This window comes from Trichechus manatus, unplaced genomic scaffold (assembly GCF_000243295.1).
Source record: "Trichechus manatus latirostris isolate Lorelei unplaced genomic scaffold, TriManLat1.0 scaffold00045, whole genome shotgun sequence".
NCBI lineage: Eukaryota > Metazoa > Chordata > Mammalia > Sirenia > Trichechidae > Trichechus > Trichechus manatus.
Genome location: NW_004443981.1, coordinates 12,066,462 through 12,091,546, shown reverse-complemented (window position 1 = coordinate 12,091,546; position 25,085 = coordinate 12,066,462). Strand labels below are relative to the sequence as shown.

General features: G+C 45.8%; 1 protein-coding gene across 3 annotated transcripts in view; it reads left to right on the top strand.

The window, feature by feature from the left end:
- Positions 1–2,701: 2,701 nt before the first annotated feature.
- EVL (Enah/Vasp-like) overlaps positions 2,702–25,085 on the top strand; it is an 89,629-nt gene continuing 67,245 nt past the window's right edge. The window contains exon 1 of one of the 3 annotated variants that reach the window (XM_023731791.1): positions 2,702–2,908. In XM_023731791.1, the coding sequence (XP_023587559.1) occupies positions 2,898–2,908 (11 nt within the window). In that variant the 5' untranslated portion in view covers positions 2,702–2,897. Of the gene's footprint in view, positions 3,509–7,081; positions 7,546–25,085 lie in introns of those variants that run through there. The other 2 variants (XM_012555656.2, XM_023731790.1) reach the window with 2 other exon arrangements.

Below are 25,085 nucleotides of genomic sequence, written 5' to 3'. Positions count from 1 at the left end.
TGGGGCACAACAATACAGAGACAAGGACTAGAAGGCAGGAGGGGACAGGAAAGCTGTTAATAGGGAACCCAAGGTCGAGAAGGGACAGTGTTGACATGTCATGGGGTTGTAAACCATTGTCATAAAACAATATGTGTACTGACTGTTTAATGAGAAACTATTTGTTCTGTAAACCTTCATCTAAAGTACAATTAAAAAAGAAAATAGAGAACCTTTCCTAGCTGTGGCCAAAAAGAGATGTGACAACAGAAGAGGGTCAGAGAGATCTACTTTGCTAGCTTTGAAGATGGAGGAAACGGGCCACAAGGCAAGGAATATGGGTGGCCTCTAGAAGGTGGAAAAGGTGAAGAAACCAATTCTCCCCAAAGCAAGGAAACAAGATTCTCCCCTAGTGCCTCCAGAAGGGAACGCAGGCCTGTTAACTCCTTGATTTTAGCCCAGGGAGACCCATGTTGGACTTCTGTTATTTTACAGAACTGTAAGGTAATAAATTTGTGTTGTTACAAGGCATTAAGTTTGTGATAATTTGTTACAGCAGCAATAGAAAACCAATATAGGATGGAATATGATACACCATGCAAACAGTTACATAAGAAAGCTTCAGTGCTACATGAATATCAGATGAAGTAGACTTCAAGACAAAGAGTGTTACCAGAGAGAAAGGGACATTTCATACTGATAAAAGGGTCAGTTCATCAAGAAGATACAGCAGCCATCAATATGTGTGCGCCTAACAAGAGCTTCAAAAATACACAAAATAAAAATGGATAGAATTAAAGAGAAATCCACAATCAGAGTTGAAGATTTTAAACACTGTTCTCTCAGCAATTGATAGGACAATTAAATAAAAAACAAAAAGCACAGTAAGGACATAGAAGATCTGAGCAGCACTATCAACCACCTGGGCTTAATTGACATTTTCAGAACGCTGCACCCAGTTGTGGGTACACATTCTTTCATTGTGCACCTGGTACATTCACCAAGCTAGACCATATGCTGTGCCATAAAACAAGTTTCAATACACTGAAAAGGATCGAAATCAAACGGGGAAAACAGAAGAAGAATCATTCTGAGTATGTTCTCGACCACAGCAGGATGAAGTTAGAAGCCAATAACTCTAAGAGATGTTGGAAAACACCAAATACTTGGAAATTAAACAAAACACTTGTAAACAGTCTATGGGTAAAAGAAGAAATCACAAGGGAAAATAGAAAATATTTTGAATTAAAAGAAAACGAAAACTACAATGTATCAAAATTTGTGATTTGCAGCTCAAACAGTGCTGTCATGGTTTGAATTATGTCCCCCCAAAAATGTGTGTATCAATTTGGCTAGGCCATGATTCCTGGCACTGTGTGATTTTCCTATATGTTGTAAAACTGCCTCTATGATGTTAATGAGGGAGGATGGGTGGCAGTTGTGTTAGTAAGGCAGGACCTGATCTACAAGACTGGATTGTGTCCTGAGGCAATCTCTTGAGATATAAAAGACACAAGTGAGCAGGGAGACAGGGAGACCTCATACTATCAAGAAAGCAGTGCCGGGAGCAGAGCGCGTCCTTTGGACCGGGGTCCCTGCGCAGAGAAGCTCCTAGTCCAGGGGAACACTGAAGAGAAGAAGGCCAACAGAGAGAAAAAGCCTTCCCCTGGAGCTGATGCCCTGAATTTGGACTTTTAGCCTACTTTGACTATGAGGAAATAAACTTCCCTTCATTAAAACCATCCACTTGTGGTATTTCTGTTATAGCAGCACTAGATGACTAAGACAAGTGCTTAAAGGGAAATGTGTACCTTTAAAAGCCTTTTGAAATGTGTTTTCATCGTTCAAAGCGCTCTCAGCTCTCCAGTTAGCACTGATCTTTGTCCTGGCCTCTGTGCAGCTATTTCTCGCTGTACCAACAGTAACATTTTAATGCATCTGTTTGCTAACATACCGCTTCTTCCTTCCTAAACTGTAAAAGCCCTTTAAGGACAAGCACTGCCAATCTTTTCAGTTTTTTGTCTCAAGTCTCTAGCTTGACTCAGTGGGTTCTCAGTAAATTTTGAATGAAATATTGAGATCTCTGCATGGGAACCCTGGGAAGAAGGCAGAGTAAGGATTACTGTCCCCAGTTTACAGCTGAGGAAATTGAAACCCCAGGTTCACTTAATGAACAAGTGACAAAGCCATGTTCCCAATGTTCCCCAAACATTTTCCTTTCAGGCCCCACGTGGCTGACTGAAGTATCACCAGTAGAAAGAGGTGTCTCTCCAATAGAAGTGTGCGTTTATACTGGAGTAAAATTCTAAGCCATTACTGTTATAAGGTGTTGACAAGTTGATTCTGACTCATGGCGACCACGTGCCGTTACCAGCTATTAGAACATCATCAGATAGTCTTGTTTTCTGGAGGGTTAGTGAAGACTCTTGCGAGTTCTTAGAGCTGTTCATAAAGGCCCTTAGCAAATAGTCTGTGCTGACCCTCCGCTTTCTGTAGCAGATGGAGCAGCCTAGGCCCAGACCATTTGAATGACCATGACTTAGGCAAGGTTGTATAGTGAGTTAGTGGTGGAGCCAGGACCACTACCTGGCTAGGACGCAGGAAGCAGGAAGCTGCCTAGAGCTTGAGGTTTCCAGCTACAGGGGTTTCAAGCCTGTGTGGTGGCACTCAGCCTCCTACGCTGCGGAGGACTCTGCACCGTTAGCTTCTTGTTTCTCTATTTTCTACCCAGGTTTCAGTTTTTACTTGGGTTTGTTTCCCCTTTGTCTCTGGTTCAGCTTCCTTTTCCTGTTTGGTTTTAAGTAGAGTCTAAAAATCCAGTTGCTGTCTTCAGAGGGTCTGTGGTCCTCTGAGCAGTACAGCCTGGTGGGAGTAAAGGACTTGGCTCCTCAGGGCACCTGTGCTAAAGCCTTTCCACCATGGCCACGGGGTGAGTACTGGGACCAGGAAAGGGACAGACGTATGTCAAGAGGAAGCCTAGAATCTTAATGATCTAGAGCGGAAGAGGCTGCAGAGCTCACCCAAACCCCCTTGTTATACTAATGGGGAAATCACGGGCCAAGACAAGGGACTTACCCAAGGTCACACAGCAAGTTAACAACCGGCTTGCTCTTCATTCACTGGTCTTCCCATTACACAGGACTGTGTCTTGATGCCTGTGATCTTTAATGGCTTCTGTGTCAAAAGTACTTACTCAGAAGCTAAGTGCCTGTCTCAGATTGTAGGGAGGCAGGTCTGAACATCTAAGGGGACTGTTTTCTGGCCTTGAGTGTGCTTAATGGGTCCTGGCTCTTCCTCCAGAATGGCCTGAAGCAGACTGTTTTCTCTGAATACTGGGGAAAGAGGGAAGAAGTGGGATTCCATTGCTAAATAGAAACTTCATGGATTATTAATAGCAAGAACCCTGATTTTCTGCTTGAGAGACTTGTGACCTCAGGCCATTGGTCACATAGCCAGTTGCTGCTTAGCGTGTCTGTAAACACCTGCAGGTCTAGAATCTGTACTTCTAATTTAAGTGTTCCTTCTAAAGGTGAGATTGCATTTTGGACGTGACTCTCCGCTGCCTCCGACCCCATGGAAGACTGTAGGTGATGGGATAGGGCATTATCCTCTGGGATTTTTGACACTTGTATGACTAACTCATGACAGCGTTGTGTCTTAGCTTGAAAGAAGAACCCCTCACCTTCAAAGCGACTTCACAATTTCCAGAGTGCTCTGTCACCTATTTTCCTTTTGAGTCTTTTAATAACCCTGCTGGGGAGATAGGGAGGGATTGTCACTCCTCTTGTGAATGAGGAAGCTCCTCTGGAAGGTTGTGGGACTTGCCCGGGTTCGTGTGTCTGGTTGAGGAAAAACTGGAACTGGAACCCACCCAGAATGACCTCACCAGCTGTCCTTCTAGAATACTGCACAGGAGTTATTCAAATTGACATGTCTGCCTTGAACACTGTGCTCGTTTAAGATCTACCTATATAGGATCCAAGTGACAGCAGCGACTCAAACGATTAGACAGGAACCTTAGGGGCAGTGAGTTTATGCTTAATGGAGAAGGAACACCTCAGAAAAGGAGGGTGAGAAGGGTTGCACAACTGGAAGAACATAGTCAGTGTCACTGAGTTATACATGTAGGAACGGTTGGATTGCTGTATGTTTTGCTGTGCATTTTCTCAACAACAAAATTAATTTTTTAAACAATGGATATCACAGTAAGTAGAACATGTCCAGTGTTCCTTCTGCTGGGGGCCTGCCCCTCACCTCCTAGTGCTGTCGCTACCGAGCTGCTGGAAACCCTTCCGCTAGGCCCCCAGGTCTCACTGGGCCATGGAAACACACGACTTTTTTTCCTATGGCTTTGTTCCTGCTCTTCCACATCCAGGTTCTGTCATTTTAGTAGTTTTCTTTTAGCTTTAAATGATTTGTGGGTGGAACTGTGGAAAACAAAATGCTTTCCATTTCAAAGGCATGTTAAGTTCCAACAGGGTAGGGACCCACTTTCAGTTGTAAATTACATGGTGAAAAGTTCAGGCAGCTGACTCTAGCCAGTCAGTTACTGACTGCACAAAAATAATATCAAAAGTGCACAGGGGAGGAAGCAAAGCAGTTTTTTAAAGGTCTTTTAAAATTATAGAAATCTTCGAAGTTTTCATCTTGAAAGGGCCTAGAGACGATCCACAGTAGATTATCCAGGTTAGCGATGCTTCGCCTCTTGCCCTCCACTTCAACCAAAATAACTCGGCTTTTATCTCTTTTATGTGTTCCTCAGTATTTCATTGAGGAAAAAAAGGTGTATTGTTGTTGATGATTTTGAAGTCCAACAACCGCTTATCTAGTCCAGCTCTGAGGTGCACTGATCAGGAAACCGAGGCCCAGTCAGGGCCTACAGTGAGCGAATTAGTGGCCGAGCCCAAAGGAAAGCTCAGGTTTTCTGATACCTCCCCTCCCTACAAGGCCGTTTGCACTTTGTCACTGGAGCCTGACATGGCACTGTGGTGACAGCACCACTGGGAGCCACATCGGTGGGGCCGCAAGGATAAACCAAAACCACACCAGTTGTCATCGAGTCGATTCCGACTCATGGTAACCCTAAAGGACAGAGTAGAACTTCCCCATAGAGTTTCCAAGGCTGAAATCTTTACGGAAACAGACTATGTCTTCCTCCCATGAAGCAGCTGGTGGGTTCAAACTGCCGACCTTTTGGTTAGCAACCAAGCGCTTAACCCCTGTGCCACCAGGGCTCGTAGAGCAGCCATAAAATCTGTAGACTTTATGTTTTTCCTCATGCTGATATATAGGGATGTAGCACGGAGATGCCTGAGGTACCGTGGTGCCTGTGTGGTGAGGATGCCAAGGGCCTTCACATCACGAAAACGGATCTTACCAGCCCCGGCTTGGGCGGTCCGGCCATCAGGAGACATTTTCTGAGCACTTACTGTGGACTGGAACTGGGAACCCCCTTGAGCACATGACAGTGTACAGAATGCTTTCGCGGGCATCATTCCACTCAGTCCTCACGCCAGTCCTGATGTGAGCATGTATTGTTTGTATTGTTCCCATTTCGTAGCGGAAGAAACCAAGGCAAAGAAGGAGTCAGTGACTTGGCCAGAAGCAGAGCCAGTAAGTGATGGATCCAGGACGTGAACTCATGACTCCTGACCACAGATACTCTGCTGTCTTACTCTTGTGCACTGAGCTAGGTCTCATCTTTGCCTTCAGGAGCTTGGAGTGGAGTGGTGAGGACAGCACTCATAGAAATGAAATGAGGAGTAATGGTGTAGGCAACAATAAGTGTAGACAGGAAGAGCAACAAGAGTTGAGAGGTTGGGGGTTGTCAGATAAGACTGCAAGGAGAAAGTGGAATCTCAGGTAAGCTTTGAAGGATGGGGAGGATTTTTTAGAAACGGACCAAGCAGGCATCCCAGCGAGGTGGTCTCCCGGGGGCTGCTCTTGGTGCTAGGGATACAATCTTGTCCTGAATTTTACTGGGGACACAGTGGAGAAGGGGAGTACAGGCCAGAAATCACCAATATGAGAAAGATGAATTAGAGCAAGGTGGTAGAGAAGGACTGGGCTTCTGCCTTCGCTGATGCCCTTAGGGGGGACATTTGAGTTGAGACCTCCATGATGGCATGAGGCAGCCCTGCAGAACTCGGAAGATGAAAACATGAGGGCAGGGGTGGCGCACAGCAAGTGTAAAGGCCATGAGATGGGAACAGGTTGATGGGTTCAGGGAACAGAAAAGAACAGGGAGGCTGAAGCTGCGTGAATAAGGGGAGAGCGGAGGGAGATAAGGCCAGAGATGGAGACAGGCCTTATCACATAGGACCTTGTGAGCCATGGCGAGTCATGGTAATGTGATAGTATGACTATGATACTATAATATGGTGTGATATTCCAGTAGACGCTTTAAAAAGATCCCTCTGGCCAGCTGTGTGGCTAATGGTCCATAGTGTGATGACAGTGGAGGCAGGAAGACTTCTTAGGAGGCGATTGCAGTCCTCTAGGCAAGAGTGATGGTGGTTTGGACTAGCGATGAGCAGTCAGTGTAGGTGGTGAGAAGTACTTTAGAGGTATAGCTTCCAGGACTTCCTGATGGATCAAACATGGGTGTGAGGAAAAGAATTAAACAAACATGACTTGGATGGTGGTTCCATTTACTATGATGAGGAAGGCTTGATGCAAGCAGTTGGTGCTAGCTGGCAATCGGTAGGGTTTTTTGGCCCTATGCAGGACAGGTTCCCAGTAAGTGTTGATCGACTGAACAAGGCTGAGCTAAAAGTAAACTAGCTAATATCACAGTACAGCAGGAAAACCTATATGAATGAGTGATGTGGCTGACCCTTTCTGATGAGACCAGTTTGTTAATTTCAGTCTCTTCTCTAGTCTCTCCTCCCTCCCCGCCACCCCGAGCATTTATAACCTTCTGACATGCTGCAAGAACAGCGGTGGTTCAGTGGTAGAATACTTCCCTTCCATGCAGGAGACCCAGATTCAGCTCCCAGCCAGTGCACCTCCAGTGGAGCAATCACCCATCTGTCAGTGGAAGCTTGCGTGTTGTTATGATGCTGAACAGGTTTCAGTGGAGCTTCCAGATTAAGATAGACTAGGAAGAAAGGCCTGGTAATATACTTGCAGAAATCTGCCAGTGAGCACCCTATGGATCACAACAATCTGATCTGCAGCCAGTCATGGGGATGGCAGAGGACTGGACAGCCCTTTGTTCTGGTGTGCGTGGGGTCGCCGTGCGTCAGGGGCTGACTCGACGGCAGCTAATGACAATAGCAACATATTACAGAATTTACTTATTATTTTTATTATTTGTTGTCTGGCTCTACCCCTCTAGACTGCAGGTTCCAAGAAGGCAAAGGTTTTTGTCTGTTTTGTTCGCTGGTGTATCCCCAGTGCCTAAAACATTGCCTGGCGATACACGTTTATGGAATTGCTGAGTTTAACTGCTTCGGATGTATGGTACCAGAGATACCTGGGCTACCAAAGCTGCTGCTCATGGAGCTTCCTGCTGTGGCATGTTAGAGAAGAGGCCAGAAAAGCAGACATTTCCTGTGCTGTCAGGTAATGAAGGATCCAGAGCTCCCTGTACAGTTGGATAATAGGTTGTCTGCCTGGGCACAGTAAATTACCACTTACCTCCACTGTCCCACAGAGCTGGAATATGGAAAGATGGAAGAGGTATCAGATAGCCTGGGTCCACCTCACAGCCCTTCCTACCCATGCCTTTGCCTCTGAGATGGGGTTTGTCAAGACCGCCTCTAAGAGCACCTGGTATTTTCTTTGAGGTGTTGTCCTAAGAGGCAAGTCGTGTGTCCTCACAGACCACAGACCACAGACCACAGGGCACCGGAAGCTTACAAGCCCTCAGAGATCATGTAGTGTAGCCCGATCATTTGGGGAGCATCTTCAAACTTGTCTGCCTTCCTCTGTCCCAAAGGCTATGATATACTTCCAGTTGAGAAACATTACCGTGATGATTATAGGTAATTCCAAGTGTGTCATGTTCCTCAGGTGTGCTGGGGCAGAAAATGGTTGAGAACTGGTCTACTCCAGTTGCTTCCATAAAACCAATTGCCATTGAGCTGATTCCAACTCGTGGCAACCCCATGTGTGTCAGGGTAAAACTGTGCTCCACAGTGTTTTCAGTGGCTGATTTTTTGGAAGTAGATCACCAGGCTTTTCTTTCCAGGCACCTCTGGGTAGACTTAGCAGCTGAACTTGTTAACCATTTGCATCATCGAGGACGCCAAAAATCAGTTGCCTTCAAGTTGATTCCAGCTCATGGCAACATAGAGGAGAAAAATAACAGCTTCCCTTTTTTGAATGCTGTGTGCCAGGCACTGTGCTCAGTACATTATATACATTGTATTTAATCCTCGTCCTCTGAGGTAGGTATTGTTATTCCGATTTTATAAATAGGAAAACAGGGATCAGTAAAAGTTAAGTTAGTTCGCAACAGAGAGTCCCTGATGAAGCAGGAGAAAGGTGGGGTACAGAACTCAAATTCTAGTAAAAAGACCAGACTTAATGGTCTGACTGAGACTAGAGGAACCCCAGAAAGCATGGCCCCCAGGACTCTCTATCAGCCCAGAACAAAAACAAATTTTGAGGCAAACTCTTCAGACAAAGATTGGTCTGGACTATGGGACATATGCTTCTTAGCTCAAAGTAGATACATGAGACCAAATGGGCAGCTCCTGTCCAGAGGTGAGATGAGAAGGCAGAAAGGGTTAGGAGCTGGTTGAATGGACACGGGAAATCAGGGGTAGAAAGGAGGAGTGTGCTGTCACAGTATAGGGAGAGCAATTAGGGTCACATAACAATGTATGTATAAATTTCTGTTTAAGAGACTAACTTGAAATGTAAACTTTCACTTAAACTATAACAATCAAGGAAAGAAAAAAGTTACTTGGTCCAGGTCACATTGACATCGCATGGCAGAGCTGGGGATTTGAAGCCAGCTCTCTTGTGCCTTCAGAAGCTATGCTCTTATAGGTCTCTACTCATCTGGAACAAATGAGAAAGAAGCAGACTCAGAGAAGAAAACTAGTCTACAGGACTAATAGTCTATGGGAACCACAGCCTCATCTACCCTGAGACCAGAAAAACTAGGTGGTGCCCGGCTCCCACTGCCAGCCATTCTAATCAGGGTCACAATAGATGAACCCTAGTAGAATGGGAGAAAAATGTGGAACAGAACTTCAAATTCCTTTAAAAAAAAAAAGACTTACTGGACTGGTTGAGACTGAAGGACTTCCTCAGATAGTCTTTAAACCTTGAACTGAAACTCTTCCCTGAGGTCACTTTTAGCTAAATAATAGATTAGCTCACAAAATAAAGAATGTCACTTCTGAGAACTGCGCTTCTTTAAAAAGTCATCTATATGAGCCAATAATAACTTTAAAACAATAATGAGAAGGTAAGGGGGCAGGGAAACCAGATTACTGGAAACGAACAACTAGAACGGAAATAATAGAAATGTTCATGCATTGTGAAGAACGTAACCAATGTCACTGAACAATTTAAATGGAAATTTGAATGGGAAGCTAATCTGTCTAAACTTTCACCAAAAATACAATAAAATATTATTTTTAAAAGTAGGGGAAAGACCCTGTGTTATGGATTGAAATGTGTCCCCCCCCAAATATATATGTTATATATCCCAACCGCTACACATGCGGAGCCCTGGTGGCACAGTGGTTAAGCGTTTGGCTGCTGACCAAAAGGTCAGCAGTTCGAATCTACCAGCCACTCCTTGGAAACCCTATGGAGCAGTTCTCCTCTATCCTACAGGGTCACTATAAGTCAGAATTCACTCTATGGCAATGGCTTAATGAGTTTGGTTTTTTGGGTTTGTTTTTTTTTTTTTAATATATATATACGTTCATGTAATCCCATATGGGAACAGGATTTTCTTTGTTATGTTAAAGAAGATATATCAGTGTAGGGTGTGCTTAAGCCAGTGGTACCTGAGATACAGAAAGAGCAGATTAGGGACAGAGGAACAAGCACAGACAGAGGCCAGGATGCACACCACGTGGAGATCAGCAAGGGACCAAGGGACCGAAACTGGAGGGGACAGAGAGCTTCCCCCAGAGCCAACGGAGCCCTCCCCTAGAGTCAGTGCCCTGAATTCAGACAGCTAGCCTCTTAAATTATGAGAAAATAAATTTCTGTTTGTTAAAGCCCCCCAACCAAAAAAAAAACTTTGCTCTTAGCTATAGCCTCTTGAAGGAACTTGCCCAAAATTTCAGTCAAGACTAGAATCCAGGCCTCCTAATTGCCATCATTGTTACATTTTGCTGTCTCTGTTATTCCACGTTGTTACTGCCATGAGGCACAAAGAGATCTCCTCTGTCCTTCTGTAGCACCCACTGTACATCTCTGTCAGCGCTCTGTTCATCTACCATCTCCCCTACCGGTGCACGAGCAGTTCAGGAGCAGGACGTTTGTCTTACTCGTTTCTGCCTTCCCCTGTGCCTACTGAATAATATGTCCTTACTCAAATGTTTACTAAACGGAGCCGAATTGTGGTGCTGATAATCAGGAATGTTAGCTGGGGCTGAGCCAGGGTCTCATTCCCAGGCTATTAGTTTACTCTCAGAGATGAACCACTGCCCCAGGCGAAATCTCTACAGCGGTCTCGAGGCCGTGCTGAAACCAGTTCCACGTCTACAAATGGTCAGAACTGTGGACTCTGGAACCACAGACTGTGGGACGCGGGCACATGCTGGAGTTTATCCATGCGTTTGAGGGTTAGGCAGCCCACTGTCCACATGGCCTGTCAGATGGCTCCCCAAGGAAATGGCGACGTTAGTGGCCTTGAAAGAGAGTGTGGGAAGTAGTTGGGAGGCAGGTTCAGTCTAAGGATGTCAGACTCTTTCCACAGTTGGTTAGAGTGCTTTTTCCAGATTCCGCTAGACTTCATAGAGAAGTGGAGACCAGCTGTCCAAGCATCTGGGATGGTGGCATTAGAGTAGAGAAAAGGCAAGTATCTTGATTGCCTGTGACATGGCATTCTCATCTTCCAACCAATTTGGCTGGAAGAAAAGATGGCTGGGTTTATTTTAACACTGAGTTTAGATTTCATTTACCCAAAGCCTTTCTTTAATTCTGACACTCACAAAAATGGGGCTTAAGCAGTAACCATTTGAGCTCCTACACGTTAATACGTGCAGACCTCATTCACTGTTTTCATTGCTGTAAAGCAGCAGTTTTCAAAATGAGGTCAGTAGACTGACCCTGTAGGACTGTGAGTCAAAACTGCTTTCATAATAATACTAAGATGTTGCTTGCCTTTTTCACTCTTGTCTTAGAAGTGCACAGTGGAATTTTCCACAGGCTACATGGTGTGAACATCATCAGTGTGATTAGCTAATGAAGTGTGTATTTGTGTATTCTTGTGTTTTAAAAAATTGTTTGTTTTTCAATTATTGTGCTTTAGGTGAAGGTTTACAGAGCAAATTAGTTTCTCATTAAACAATTAATACACATATTGTTTTGTAACATTGGTTGCCAACCCCACGATTTGTCAACACTCTCCCTTCTTGACCTTGGGTTTCCTATTACCAGCTTTCCTGTCCCCTCCTGCCTTCTCATCCTTGCCCCTGGGCTGGTGTGCTCATTTAGTCTGATTTTGTTTTATGGGCCTGTGTAATCCTTGGCTGAAGGGTGAACCCGAGGAGTGACTTGAGCACTGAGTTAAAAGGGTGTCTGGGGGCAGTACTCTCAGGGAAACAATCATGTTTTAATTTTAAATATAGTAAATATGGATAGACATAACCTACTTGAACAAAAGGTTATGGGAATCCTCAATAATTTTTATGAATATAAAGACCAAAAAATTTGAGAACTACTTCTATAAAATAGTCAGTTATATGAATATACTACAAAAAGCATGCACAGAAATGGTAAACATCAAATTCAAGATGGTGGTTCTGACAGGTAGAGGGGAGTGGGGCTGGGATCGGGGAAGAGTGTGCAGGAGCTTCACCTGAACCGAGTGGCTTTAAGATGGGATGTTACATTTCCTAGACTGAGTGATGGAATCATGGGAATCTACTTCTCACAGATATGAAATATTTCATAATAAACCTTTTAAGCTTAGTATATAACATTACACCTGTTTCAAACCTGTTTTCATTAAGGGAAAAAAAAGAGTCATCCTGTAGGGTTGCTATGAGTTGGAATCAACTCGATGGCAACGGGTTTCATTTTTTGATAGATTATTTGGAGCCCTGGTGGTGCAGTGGTTAAGCACTCGGCTGCTGACCGAAAGGTCAGCAGTCCATGCCCACCAGCCATTCCATGGGAGAAAAATGTGGCAGCCTACTTTTGTAAAGATTACAGCCTTGGAAACCCTATGGGGCAGTTCTCCTCTGTCCTATAGGGTCGCTATGAGTCGGAATTGACTCGACGGCATTGAGTTTGGTTTGGTTCTTATAGATTATTTACTAATTACCAAGAGGAAAATGTACCTTTACACTGGGGACATGTGACGATCACCTCTTTAACCATCTTTGGGTCGCAAATAGAAGGCAGCCTAGCAGTATGTGCCAGCCGACGTGATGCAGTGATTACTCACTGTTGTTGTTGTTGTTAGTTGCTGTTGAGTCAATTCCGACTCGTGGGGACCCCATGTGTGCGGAGTAGAACTGCTCCATAGGGCTTTCAAGGTTGTGATCTTTAGGAAGCAGATCTCTAGGCCCATCTTCCAAGACCCTCTAAATGGTTTTGAACCGCCAACCTTTAGGCTAGCAGTCAAGTGCTTAATGGTTTGTGCCTCGGGGACTCCCACTACCTACTATCACCTAACTATGTAGTGTTCTTGCTGTTTAACCTGAAGTTAGTCACAAAGAATCCAGAATGGGGACAGTCTAAAGACACTTGGCCTACACTCTTTACAAAGAAAAGTCAGCATCAATGAAAAACAAATGATGTTGAACATTCTAGTTTAAAAGAAGGTAAGCAGACAGCACAACCAAATGTAATGCATGAGTGGATCCTGGATCCAAAACAAAATATTTTGGGGAAAATTGGTTAACTTTTAATATAGACTATATTAGTTTATATTAGTAAAATATCTGTCTTCTTAGGTATAATGGCGTTGAAGTAATATATTAGAATGTCCTTATTTTCAAGAAATGCTAAAGTACTTAGGATTGAAGTATCATGAGATCTGTAACTTTCAAATGGTTCAGGAAAAAAAAAGGCATGAAAAGATTTAACTCACAGGTGGCAAAATGTTAACCATGGGCAAATCTAGATGAAGAGTAGAGGATGCACACTGTATACTTCTGTAGGTTTGAAATTTCTCAAAATAAGAAGTTAGAGGGAAAATAGCCTCAGAATAGTTGGAGTTGGAGGTTTTCTGCTTTACTAAAAAAAAGCCCTACTGCTACAGCAGCAAGAAAGGCCTGTAGTCTAGTCCAGGCTATACGACACATTAGCTGTGGGACACTGGGCAAGTCACTCTCCTTCTCCAGGCCTATTTCCCCATCTAAAAAAGTATTTCAGAATGTTTTTCAGCCCTGACAAGGCTGTGATTCCAAGTCTGTGTTTCTCAGTCACTGAGTAGACAGGATGTGGTGATGACATCCTCATTCCTCTTTAATGGGTGTTGCTAATAAGCGATGGCAGTCCCAGCAGTGATGGCTGAAGAGATGGAACCTCTCCACCTTCACTCCCTCTGCCTGAAATGGCTCATTCCCTCCTCTTGAAAAGTCTCACTTCTCCTTCGTGGGGTGCATTCCTGATTCCCATGGGCAGACTGCCCCCTCCTGCCCCCATGGCACCTTGCATACCCTCAGATACTGCAGTCCTAACAATGTGACATATTTATGCATGCACATGTGCCCTCCACATGAGTACAAGGACCACATCTTTCATTCAACAGAAGGCTGAGTTTCTTTAAATACTAGGCATGGGAATATGTTTGATACATGGTCAGTACTCAGTAAATGGAGTGTTTTCTTGGTTTATTTTTTAAGTGAGTGTAGAAAGAGAGAAAGAGGAAGCAGGGGTGGCCAAGTGAGTTATAACCCCTTTCCTCACCCCCCCCCAAAAAAATCCCTGAAGACTGAGAAATATGATACCCAGCAAAACTAGGCAAACTGAAAACTAAACTCTTACTCAGAGATATTTAGTGAGCAATCACTAAGTCCCAGTTACTGGGGCTTCAGAGATGAACGGTATTTAAACAGACAAACAAAAAACTTGCCTCGTGGAACATCTGTTCTCATGGGAGGCGAGAGAAAATAAACAGACCTTCAGAATAATGGCAAATATGATAAGTGTTACAAAGAAAAGTAAAGCAGTGTGAGAGGTGGAGGAGGTGAGGGGCCAGAGGCGGTGAGCATTAGCTTTCTTGTCAGTGGGCTTGCGGAATCACTCTCCAGGGAGGTGACTCGTTAGTAGAGGCTTGAGGAGAGGACGTGTGTAAAGTGGGGCTCCAGGGACCTGATGTGGGATGTTCCCCAACAGCGAGGGCTTGGCCAGGAGGACTCTGCATCGGCCCCTCCAGATGAGTAGTTTGTATAAGCCTCAGCCCTGAAGTCATCCACAAAGACCCGGCTCTATAGCCCGCGGCCTATCAGGTCAGGCCCTTCCCTGTTCTTGAGGCCGTGTTTAGGGACCGGGGCCTTGTTGATTTTCTCCTTGGGAGTTAAAACAGTGAGAGGAAGTGACAGTTGCACGTGTGACACAGAGGCAGCTTCGTACTGACTCTAACTTAAGACCTCCCTCACACGGGTTTGCTGCTTATTTGAGCCAACATTTCCCTCTTTCAAGGCGGCCTCTTCTGGGTACTAATCGAGTTGAGTAAACTGCTCTCCTGTTTACTTCTGTAGTCTTACTTGATTTCAACAAATGTAAAAGACAGTCCAGAAGGATCATGGCCTTCATTTTACAGAGATGTGCACGTACTTCCCTGAGGTCACGTCACTAGCCAATGCTGGAGCCAGGCCTGGGGCCAGAGCTCCGACCCTTATCCAGCGCCCTCTTCACTTGCCCACACGGTTTCTGTGAGTTATCAGTGTCAACTAGATGTCCCCAGGCCCTGCTTTCTGGTATACCTCCAGGCCCTTGGTGGCACCAGCCAACCGTACTTTCTCTCTGCCCCTCACCACCTTGGGTGGCAAGTAGTCAGAAATGGGGCAGTCTGAGCCAGTGCTGCATGGCAGGAGCTGACAGACGTTTCAGCAAGGAGGTCAGGAGGGCGAGAGCTAGGGCAGGTCTGTTGGATCTGGTGGCCAGGCCATGGTGACTTCCAGAGCAGCTTGAGTGGAAGGGTGGAGCAGAGGTGGGAGGAGATAAGGAGCAGAGTGCTCTGGGCTCGTACGTCTGCCTTCAGAGCCAGGGGGATGGTGGTGGCTTGAAGGAGAGGCAGGTTGAGTGAGAGAGGGAGCTGAGCCTGTGTGGGTGGAGGAGAAGGTTGGAAATGTGAGGGTGGAATGCTCAGGGGAGTAAGGCATCCAGACAGCGGGAGGAGGGGCTGGCTCCAGCAGGAAGAAGACAGCCCCAGCCAGGGGTGTCAGTACTCCCTGTGTGACTTCAGACGAGTCATTAATGTGAAATGGGGATGAAGGTAATAACTGGAGGATCACAGGAAGTCATGCAGGCTTTCACCGCCAGGGGTCTCCTGGGCTGGCTGGCCATGTGCTTCAAAGGAGAAGACTCCTATTTATTTTCCCCGCTTCCCCTTGTCTTGGGACTCCGAAGACAAGCACTAGCTCAGCTCTGTACTGAGGAGCATCCAGGCAGGGTTTGTAAGTCCTGTGTTCCCAGGGTAGACTGCTCTGCTCCCAGCTGACAGGCTTACTTACGGATGGTTCTCAGCCAGCTTTTCAGGTTCACTTTCATTGGTTGTCTGTTGGAAGTAAACAAGTCAGGACTTTACAAGCTTTGTCTCAGAGAGTCTGGCTCTATTTCTGCTTGTCTTTGGGAACGTTTATTTATAGCCACTTCTCTCTAGACTCCCACCATTCGCTCACTCACTCATTAATTCATCCAGCAGCTACTGAGCCCATGCCTACTAAGTAGAAGGCGCTGTGCCATGCTGAGGCGGATGTAGAGGGGTGTTTGATGACTCAGACACAGGCCTGCCCTCCAGAAGCTCATGGTCTCCGGAGGAAGATGATCTGAAACACACAGGCCTTGGAGTGGGGCTGAGTGGGGCCGGAGGTCCACCCTGCTGAGCACACCAGGCACCTTCAGATGTCTTGTCTCAGTTCATCACCATAGAATGGTACTTAGGTTTTTATTAGCTCTGTTGTACAGACAAGGAGGATTACTCTCACAGAACCCCATATTTTCCCTTCTACAGCACTATCACATACCCATTTTGAAACCGTCTACTTTTCCTGCTAGATTGCAATCTTCTTAAGGGCAGAGACGTGTCATGTTCATGCCCAGAGCCTAGCAGAGTACCTTAATATCAGAAACTTAGGAAAGTTGTCATTTGTTAGGCCAAAGTCATACTGCTGATAAGTGGCATGACCGAGCTTAGAAACCAGCACCATCTGACCCTAAGGCTTATCCTCTGTTACACCATGTGCCAACTAGTAGGAACGCATGGGCATATGTTTTCTGAAGGCGGCGACATTTGACCTGAGCTTTGGGAAAAGGTAAGATTCAAACCTACAGATATGAGAAGAAGAAAACATGTAAGTAGAGGAAACATCTTTCTTCTTAATTACTTGAGTAATACCAGCAAAAGTTGTTTTAATTGGCCCAGATATCAGCAAGACGCCTTTGCTGCGGAACCTGGCTTTCCCACCAGACTGGGCAGACGGAGCCACCTTTCCTCAGTTCTTTGTGCCAGGCAGGGTATGGGTAGCATCTGTTCCATGGAGTGCATGGAGGGAGGTTCCCTGGAGCCGGCAGAGGAATCTGCCTTGTTATCTTGGAACTCCAAAGATAAAGTGGTGAGAAGGGCACTGTGGCCTAAGCCCTTGATCAACACATGGAGAAGCCTGTGTTGAGGACATGGCCCTTGTTCTGGAGGCACTCCTTGCCTAAGAAAGAAACCTGAAGTAGGCAGTTATTAGCAGGAAGATCTGTTTTGGTGGTAGGCATAGGATGTGCTAGTAGGGCCAGAGAAGGAGCACCTAACCCAGCCTGGGGCTTCAAGAATGGCTTTCTAAAGGAGGTAGCATATATGGTAAGTCTCTAAGGATGAGTAGGAATTTCTGGGTGAGCTAGGCTGGAAAAAGCATCCCAGGCAGAGGGAAGAGCATGAGCTAGAGCAAAGAAGCCATCTAGAGCAGGGTCTGTTAAGAGACCCATGAGCACTTTCATAAAGTTAAGCCTAGAGTTGGTGGGTCAGCTCTGGACAGGTATGCAAGGGAAAGATGCTGTGGGCCAAGTGTGCCTGCCAAGGAGCTGAGATTGTATCCTGTGATAATACTGACTCATATTTTCCAGCACTGTTGGTGCCAGGCTCTGCTCTAAGTGCTTAAACCCAAAACCAAACCCATTGCCGTCGAGTCCATTCTGACTCGTAGCAACCCTATAGGACAGAGTAGAACTGCCCCATAGAGTTTCCAAGGGGCACCTGGTGGATTTGAACTGCTGACCTCTTGGTTAGCAGTTGTAGCAGTTAACCATTATACCACCAGGGTTTCCGCTCTAAGTGCTTACACATATTATATCTTTTAATTCTCACAACAACCCTATGAGGAAGTACTGTTATCATCCCCATTTCACAGATAAGGAAACTGAAGGACAGAGAAGTTAGATAATTTGCCTAACTAGATGGTGCCTGGCTACCAGTACTGACTGCTCTGACAGGGATCACAGTAGAGGGTCCCGGACAGAGCTGGAGAAAAATGGAGAACAAAATTCAAACTCACAAAAAAGGACTAGACTTACTGGTCTGACAGAGACTGGAGAAACCCTGAGAGTATGGCCCCTAGACACCCTTCTAACTCAGTACTGAGGTCACCCCTGAGGTTCACTCTTCAACCAAAGATTACACAGGCCCATAAAACAAACAATAATACATGTAGCTCAGCCATGTATACGAGACTAAATGGGCACACCAGTCCAGGAGCAAGGATAAGAAGGCAAGAGGGGACAGGAAAGCTGGTTGAATGGAAATGGGGAACCCAAGGTCAAGAAGGGGAGAGTGTTGACACATTGTGGGGTTGGCAACCAATGTCACAAAACAATATGTGTGTTAATTGTTTAATGAGAAACTAATTTGTTCCATAAACTTTCACCTAAAGCTAAATAAATAATTTTCCTATGGTCATATAGCTAGTAAGTGGCAGAGCTTCCAGTGAGGGAAGAGGCACCATCAGGTCTATGGTGACTTTGTGAATCTTGAATTAGGGGATGGGAGACTTGAGCCCAGAGGGAGGAGGAGTAGCCAGGAGGCTATTGCAGTGGTCTAGATGAGAAATGACAAAGGCTAGGGCACTGGCAACAAGGAGGAAGAGAAGGGAACAGATCTGAAAGATACTTAAGAAGTGGAGCAGATGGCCAGTTGGCTGTGGAGGATGAGACAAGAGGTGGGGGTATGAAATGACTTTCAGGTTTCAGACCTGGGAGATTGAGTGGGTATTGCTGCCGTTCACTGAAAGAGGGAAGAGTGAAAAGGGTGCTTTCTGTTTCAGGCAGGCTGAGTTTTGAGGTCCAGTTGGAAATATGGTTCCATCGCTTAGAAGAAAGTTCAGGGTCAGAGGTTCATCGGGGTGGGATTGCCAGTATATTGGTGACCATGGACTCCCAGTCATGGCTGGGAGAGACCATGAAGAAGCTTGAGAGTTTGTGTTTCTCATGGTTTATTTCATGGGCCATTTGCATCAGAATCAGCAAGGTTGTGTATTAAAGTACAGATATCCCAGGCCCTACCTGAGACTCACTGAATCAGAACCTCCCAAAGAGGGATCTGAGAGTTCGTGTTTTAATAAATACCTTAGCCTGTTCTTACAGCCCACACAAGTTTGAGAATCATGTCTGCAGAGTGAGAAGAGAAGAAATTCTAAGTTCATGTTGGGGAACACCAAGATTTAAGGTGATTTCCGGATCTGTGTTTTGTTCTGTTAATGGTGGTAGAATAGTTTGGAAATGGGTAGTGGTGATGGCTGCACAACGTGATGAATCTAATCGATACCACTGAATTGTCCGTGTAAAAAATGTTGAATTGGCAAATGTTTGTTATATATATTTTTACCGCAGTAAAACAATAAACATAAAATTGGTTTGAGATCAAAGACTCCTTTGAGAACAAAGTAAAAGCATACTTCCAGGAAAGAGAACACATGAACTCACCCCAAACTCTCAATTTTGCAAATAATTTCAGAGGATTCTTAGACCGTTTTAGCTTTTACGTGGACTCCAGCTTAAGTACCCCTGACATAAGGGGTGAGTAGAAAAAATAAAAACAAAAAAAAACCTATGAAGGAGGCTGAAAAGGAGTCGCTAGAGAGAGAATGGGAGGACCAGGAAAGCAAAGTCTGGGAGTCAGGAGAGTTTCAAAAGTGAGAGTGTGGTCAGCGGTGTTTGGTTCAATGAGAGAGGCCAGGTGCTTTGAGGACTGAAAAGTGTCCCTTGAACTGGGAAGTGTCAGGTCGGTAACGTTGTGTGGAGATGTGTAACTGTGACTGGGGATGGGAGCCAGTGAGGGGTTGGAAAAAGGCGAGTAGACAGGCAGCTGGATGGAAACGGAAAGCAGAGCTAGAGGGTGATAGCTGGGGGAGGGCGTGAGCACCCACCCATGTCAGCCTGCTCAGCCAAGCTCACTTTCCTGTTCATTAGCTCCTTAACCCTCTGATGGTTATTGTGTGAGGGAGAAAAAAGGAGTTCCCGGACTATTCCAGTGTCAGCCCTGAATGCCCTTGTATCCCAGAAAACCCGTCATTCTCAGGCACACTGGGACTGTGGGTCACCCTGGTTCCCAGTCCTGTTGGGGAGACAAGATCAACCCTCAAGACAGAATCTGATGCATTGTCCCTGCCCGAAGGGCATTGGGCCGAGCAGGACCAGTTCTGGGAGAGGGAGGGGAGGTGTGTATCCTCGTCTTTCCAGGAAGAGATCCAAGCAACAAGGACTGGCTCATGGCTGACCCTCCAGAGGAGCGGAGAGCAGCCCCAGTTCCTGACTCTCCTGTCCCAGCCTGTTGTCAGACAGAACGCTGATGCTAATCTGTGACAGACGTTTTTACTTGGCAGTTACTCTCTCTCCAGGAATAAACGGAGCAGGATTGTGATGGCATGTTGCCATGGGCGAGGGACTCGGCTTACAAAGGGGAACGCAATCCCTGCCCTCAGGGAGCTGCAGTCTAGCGGGGCAGACGGAGACTTAGGCAGGACAGACTGGTGAGTGCTGTGGTAGAGGCAGAAATGGGCGGTCTGCAGCAGCAGTCTCTGTTCTGGAGGATCTGCGTCGGGGGTTTTTTTGTTTTGTTTTGTCCAAGCTCACCCCGGACTCCTGTTTCCCAGCAAGCCTTCCGTGGGTGGTCCTGTCCACTCTGTTTGCTTTTGGCTCTACACCTTGTGTGGGTACTTCCTGAATTTACGCTCTGCTCTTCAGATTTTTGTTGTAAATGCCTGGGAAAGGCCTGAGAGGGATTTATAGGGTGGAGAAGGATTCCAGGTAGACTTTGCGTAGGAAGGCTGTGACTAGTGTGGTGTGTCTATGTATTGCCGACATGTGTCAGCCTGGAGGAAGCAGAAAGCCCACTCTCGGCCATGTAGGGAGAGGTGGAGCTGGAGGCGGACAGCGGTGGGACACGAAGCCCACCCTTGAGCGGACAGAGAGAGCATGAGACCGGGGCATACCACAGGCCACTTGCACCGCAGTGGGCTGCAGGTCTTTTCCTGTGTATTAGTTTATCTCCAGACACGTCCGTGATTTCGTCCCTCAAGTCCAGGGAGACGCATGATTAGGTCTCAGAGTTGCATACAGAAAACTTGGGGTGCGTTTTGCCTTTTTTCTTGTAAGGGAGAGATTTCAGCAGATACTCAAAAGTGGTCTGTGATCTCTGCCTTTAAAAACTGAGCTGCTGCACCAGAGCCAGGACAGAGGTTGCGTCTCTGCCCTCTTCCCTACGTGCCCTGCCCAGTGCTGGCGAGTGCTCACTGCTTGTCTGAGGGGCCTTTGAGGTCCAAGTAGTCCTTTTACAGATGAGGAGGAAACAGACCCAGAGAAGGGATGTGACCAAGCCAAAGTCACACGGTCATTCTCCTCTAAGCTCCTGACGAAAGTGCAGTCTGCAGCTTTGTTAGGGGTTCATTTCTCACATACCACTGGAAGGAAAGTTACGGGCTCAGGGTTTTTTAAATGCCCACAGATACTTGTACACAGCCCAAAACAACGATAGTGTTGGACTGCTTATTCTAAAAAAGCCTTCTCCCATGAGAGAAGCTCTGGTTGTACCTCCTGCTCAGAGCAGCCTGTTAGGCCCTGGAAAAATCCGTCAGCCTGGTAATTCAGCACCATGTAGAACAAACCAAATAGCATATGTGGACCGATTTTCTTCCCCACTAATCAGCTGGTTGTTTTGTTCATGTAAAGAACAGCCTGTACGCAGGTGTAGAGACCAGAGCTTTATTAGTGGTTTCCAGGGGTGGCAGGAGGGGTAAGGGGGTCACTGCTTAGGAAGCAGTGAGTATCTGTTCATGGCGATGGGAAATTTGGCAACAGTTATTGGTGAGGATCGCACAACATGACTCACGTAATTGATACCACTAACCTGTACCAGGAGTCCCTGGGTGGTGCACACAGTTACCCGCTTGACTATTAACCGAAAGGTTGGAGGTTCAAACCGCACCCTCCACCCCGAGAGGCTCCTTGTAAAACAGGCCTGAGAATCTGCTTCCAAAAGGTCACAGCCATTGAAAACCCTATGGAGCAGTTTACTCTACACACATCGGGTCACTATGAGTCAGAATCAGCTCGACACCATCTGACGACAAATTGTGCATGTGAAGAACGTTGACTTGGCAAACGTGTTACGTACACACCGTGCACACACGGAGCAGCCTGTGACAGTCAAGGCCTCATGAGAATCATCCTTCGCTTTCGTCCCCACCTCCATGTAGTTTGGTTTCATCAGAGGAGGGTGGGGAGCTCTGAGGCCTTGTCTACACAAGCACAAATTAGGTGGGGGCTGTTGGGGAGGAAGTGGGAAGTTTTTGTTTTTTAATTTCGCAAAGAGAATTGTGTGTGTATGTTTTAAAAAAATTCATTCATTCATTTATCCAACAAATAATTAATATTTTTAAAGCACATATTTAGCGATCTAATTAAATTTCCTCAAACGGTAACTGCTTTGGACAGATGAAGCTCACGCTGTGTATGGAGGGTGTGTGTAGGACAGGGTTCACGGGTACCATGTCCAAGTGAAGATGCCGAGAAGACAGTGTGGCGCTCAGAGGCAAGGGCTAGTCTGGAGAGCGGTCGAGATTATTTAAAACAAACCCAAATCCCAAAGGCGTAATAACCCCAAATTAGCAAGACAAATCTTAAGTAAAATAAATGTGGGGTCTTTTTTGCATTTAGGTTTTGTCAGTGGCAATAAAATAAGCAAAGACAGACAAGTAGCTTTAAAATGAGGGAAAAAAACAGCAGTTTTTTGTTAAATAGTTTAATTTGAGCCTAAAGTGTTAAAAACAACAAAAAAGGAACGTGTGGCTATAATTATAACAAGAAAAATAATTGGTTTTTAAGCATCTAGTAGGTGGCAAGCACAGTACTCGGCACTTGATCATCTCCTTCCCGACAGCCCTGACGGGTCAGTGTGCGGCATCGCGGTTGTTCTAGCCCCACCGAGTGCTCACTCACGGCTTCTTGGCAGAGCGTGCCGTGCTGCCGCCCTGCCTCCCTCTGCTCGCTCGTGCTGTGTTGCCTCTGCCACAGATCCCACATCCCCTTCCTGCGTTTGCCTGGGGGTTGAAAGCTTTTCACCCTTAAGCCCACACCACATTTCCTCCAGAAAGTCTTCCCCGGCTCCCCCAGCCCCTGCAGGCAGGAGAAAGCTTCTAATTCCTTGACTAGCTGTGAGCTCACTGAGGGCAGGGGCCCGTCATATTCATCTCTGTGTCACTAAATGTTTTCTGACTCATTGTCGTCTGTGCTTGTCAGGCTAAAAAAGCCAAACCAGTTGCCGTCGAGTCCATTCTGACTAACGGTGATCCCATGTGGGCCAGGGTAGAGCTGTGTTCCATAGAGTTTTCAATGGCTGATTTTTCAAAAGTAGATTGGCAGGCCTTTCTTCTGAGGTATCTCTGGGTGGACTCGAACCTCCAACCTTTGGGTTAGTAGCCAAAGGTGTTACCTGTTTGCACCACCCAGGGACTCCTTGTCAAACTAAGTAAGGCTAAAATATGGTGCCGAATTCTAGGACCCAGATGCTAAGAAAATATGGCAATTCAGGACCAGCTAGAGGAGAGTGACTGCAGTAGCAGGGGAACTTACAGCTTTGTCATCTGAATTATTGACAAAGGCGCCAAGATGCTCCTACGTTCTCCAGTGGACTATCATAGGACATCCAAAAAGCCCTTTGTAACTCTGGAGGGGAGTGAGTGGAATGTTACTCAGAACAGGGAGGAATTATCAACAGTGAAAGCCGTTTAACAACAAAATGGTCTGCTTTGGAAAGTAGTAAGTTCCCTATCATTGCAAGTTTTCACTTCAAGGCACAGTGTCCACTTGTCCAGGCTGCATTAGAGGGTGTCGTGGATTAAAGTGTGCTCCCAAAAATATGTGTTGTAAATCCTAACCCCTGTACCTGTGGATGTAATCCCATTTGGGAATAGAGATTTCTTTGTTATGTTGATGAGGCCATTTACATGTAGGGTATGTCTTAAGCCAGTCACTTTTTGAGATATAAAAGAGCCGATCAGGCACAGGAGAAAGCAAGCACAGATGAAAGATAGATGCCATGCCACTTGAAGATCTCCCAGGAACCAAGGAACAGAAGCCGAAAAGAGGCAAGGACTAGAGCCACACAGAGAGAAAGACTTCCTCTAGAGCCAGTGCCCTGAATTCAGGCTTCTAGCCTCCTGAACTGTGAGAAAATAAATTTCTGTTTTTTAAAGCCACCCACTTGTGATATTTCTATTACAGCAGCACTAGATAACTAAGAGAGCATTCCTTTATTGGGCATGGGTTTAGACTAGATCATCTCCAGAGTTCTTTTCAGCTCTGAAATTCTACAACAAACATTAGGCACCTACTTCTGGATTCAGAAGAGGACGTGGAATGAAGGATATCATTGTTAATGTCAGATGGATCTTGGCTGAAAGTAGAAAATACCAGAAAGATTAACCTGTGTTTTATTGACTACGCAAAGGCATTTGACTGTGTGGATCATAACAAATTATAGATAACATTGCAAAGAATGGGAATTCCAGAACACTTAACTGTGCTCATGAGGAACCAAAGCACAATTAAGCTGTTCCAAGAGACCAAGGGGATACTGCATAGTTTAAAATCAGGAGAGGTATGTGTCAGAGTTGTATCCTTTTACCGTACTTTTTCAACCTGCATGCTGAGCAAATAATCTGAGAAGCTGGACTATATGAAGAAGAATGGGGCGTCAGGATTGGAGGAAGACTCAATAACACCCTGTGATATGTAGATGAAACAACCTTGCTTGTTGAAAGTGAAGAGGACTTGAAGCACTTACTGATGAAGATGGAAAGACTACAGCCTTCAGAATGAATTACACCTCAACATAAAGACAACAAAAATCCTCACAACTGGACCAATAAGCAACATCATGATTGTTGTTGTTGTTGCTAGGTACTGTCAAGTCGATTCCGACCCATAGCGACCCTATGTTCTGTAGAACAAAACACTTTCTGGTCTTGCACCATGCTCACAATTGTTGTTATGCTTGAACCCATTGTTGCAGCTACTGTGGCAGTCCAACTCATTGAGGGTCTTCGTCTTTTTTGCTGACCCTCTACTTTGCCAGGCATGATGTCCTTCTCCGGAGACTGATCCCTCCTGATAACATGTCCAGAGTATGTAAGACGTAGTCTCACCATCCTTGCTTGTAAGGAGCACTTTGGCTGTACTTCTTCCAAGACACATTTGTTGGTTCTTTTGGCAGTCCATGGTATATTCAATATTTTTCGCCAACACCACTATTC